General features: G+C 55.8%; 1 protein-coding gene across 1 annotated transcript; it reads right to left on the bottom strand.

The window, feature by feature from the left end:
- Window positions 1–285: 285 nt before the first annotated feature.
- On the bottom strand, window positions 286–1,245 carry LOC128827362 (free fatty acid receptor 3-like). The gene has a single exon (XM_054011217.1). It carries the CDS (start codon window positions 1,243–1,245, stop codon window positions 286–288), a length of 960 nt encoding a protein of 319 aa, XP_053867192.1.
- Window positions 1,246–2,550: the final 1,305 nt, after the last annotated feature.

Raw genomic sequence — 2,550 nt, 5'->3', positions numbered from 1 at the left:
CTGGAAGGCTGTGTGGTTATTTGGTAAGTGCGTGTCCTGCGGGGCTGTGTGGATGCAATGATTCAAAAGGGAAGTTGCTTAAACTGGCGCAAGCCAGTGTTCACGCGTAGCTTTGGGAGAGTTATCCCTGATTAAAGCGGAAACACCAAACCTGAAATAACTTGCAAGTGTAGACAAACCCTCATTTGGGAATATTCCTTCCCAGCCTTCAGTTCAGGGCTGGCAGGAACCATAACACATCCTAGACCTGGTGGAGGTGGAACTGTGGTCCCCACCCCATCCATCTCACTGCACCATCTGCGAATCCTCTGTGGCTACGTTCTCCGTAGCCTCCAGCCAGACCCCAGGGCAGAGCCGGCCGAGCTGAAGCTTCTCCCAGGCAGCCTGCAGACACTCCAGGCATATCTTCTGGAAAGACGAGGAGGAGAAGTAGAAGATGATGGGGTCTAAGCTGGCATTGAAAGTGCTGAGGAGCAGGGCGTAGACTCTCCACTCTGGGCTCTTATTCTCCATGTAGCCCACCACGTGGGAGATGTTGAAAGGGGCGAAGCAGACCAGAAAGAGGAGAAATGTAGCTGCCACCAGCCCGATGGCCCGGCGCTTCCTCCTGGGATTCACCAGTGGCAGGGAGCGTATGATGGCGATGAATCTAGTGTAGCAGAAGGTGGTGATGCCCAGCGGAAGGCAGAAGAGGACCAAGAACATCTCCAGGCGGATGGGCAGCAGGACCGCCAGCTGGTGGTCAGTGAAGGTGGCGTAGCAGCGGGTGAGGTTGCCCGCTGTGTCATTGCCCCTGGCCTGGTACTGGACCACGTAGATAACGCTGCAGTGGGAGAAAGCAGCCACCCAGAACAAGGCCACGGCCACCATGGCGTAGGACAGCCGGCGCCCCGCCTTGTAGCGGAGGGGGAAGGCCACACTGAGGTAACGGTCAACGCTGACGCCAGTGAGCGAGAGGGTGGTAAGGTAGATGCTGCTGAAGAAGAGGAGGCCGGAGAGGGGGCAGAGGAAATCTGGCATCTTCCAGTTCATCTCCCAGGAGGCCTCGGCAATGCGAATGGGCAGGAAGGCCAGCAGCACCAGGTCGGACACCGTCAAGTTAAGGAGCAGGACGTCGGATGGCAGCAGGTGCCGGCGGGCCTTCACCACGAAGACGCAGAAGGCCAGCAAGTTGAGGGGCAGGCCTGTCACAAAGGTCACCATGTAGACGGCTAGGGAGAGCTGGGGGCTGCTGATGGAAGGCATGGTGGGAAGAAGGGGGTGGCAGGGGCTGGGTTGACAATAGCAACCAGGGATCCGCTAGGCCTTGGGATGGGAATGGAGATGGAGATGGGTTACCAATAGCAATGGGGGACCCACCAGGCCTTGGGTAGGGCTGGAGGCGGGGTTCCCGCAAGGCTCATTCACTGCGGAGAAAGGAGAGACAGGTGGGGTTAGCGAGCCCCCTTCGAGATCAGTCCTTAGACCAGTGGTTCTCAAACATTTTTACTGGTGATCACTTTCACATAGCAAGCGTCTGAGTGTGACCCCCCCCCCTTACAAATTAATAGCACTTTTTCTATATTTAACACCTTTATAAATGCTGGAGGCAAAGCGGGGTTTGGGGTGGAGGTTGACAGCTCGCGACCCCCCCATGTAATAACCTCGTGACCCCCTGAGGGGTCCCGACCCCCAGTTTGAGACCCCCCTGCCTTAGACAAACTCCCTGGAGCCAGGGAGCAGCTCTTGGCTCTGTCTGTGCAGCTCCTAGTGCAGCAGGGTCCCGGGGCACCTGGGTGATACTGTAACGCATCTAAATAGCACTAATAACGTACAGCACCTGGCGTATGGGGGGTCCTGGGCCAGGGCTGGCGGCCCCTCGATCCTACCACAGTACAGATAAGAATATTACTCATCATTCCATTTGGTAGGAAACTTTCAAAAGCACTGACCCCGCCCCCTTCCACTCAGAACTTTGTTTTCTGAGTGACTGTTTTGAAAGTTTTTTCCAAGAATTTGGAGCAAAAAACCCCAAACCGCCCTCACACTTTGTCTCAGTCTCTGCCCCCTCCCTTTCTTTTTTATTCCCGCACCTCAAAAAAGAGAGTGGAAAAATTACAACAGTGAGTGAAAGTGGGGAAATAAGAACACTTTCACTCCCCCGCCTCCTTTTATCTCACTGGGGAGAAAATTGCAGATTCATGGATTCCAAGGCCCAGAGGGACCATTACAGTCATCCAGTCCCACTCTGAGCAGGGGGGTCGGGCCATCAGTCACGGATCACTCTCTCTCTAAGGCAGCGAGCCCCTGGGCCCAGCGCCCCACAGCGTCTCATCCCATCTTGACCCCGCCTTTCATCTCCACTCCAGCACTCTAAGTTGTTTACATTGTTCCCGGCCTGGAGCGAAACTGTTAGTGTTCCCCAAGAACTGCGATAAATCCTCCCGGCCAACAGCTTGATGTCTCTCCCCACCGCGTTATGGCAGGAACGCCGAGTGTTCCACCTTCCTACGTCTCACCTCTAGGGGGCTCTGGTTACTCAGGACCCCTGGGGTCTATCCCCAGCTGTCT

Source organism: Malaclemys terrapin, chromosome 21 (genome assembly GCF_027887155.1).
Source record: "Malaclemys terrapin pileata isolate rMalTer1 chromosome 21, rMalTer1.hap1, whole genome shotgun sequence".
Taxonomy (NCBI): domain Eukaryota; kingdom Metazoa; phylum Chordata; order Testudines; family Emydidae; genus Malaclemys; species Malaclemys terrapin.
The sequence above is the reverse complement of the archived record's forward strand: the minus strand, read 5'-3'. Positions and strand labels throughout refer to the sequence as shown.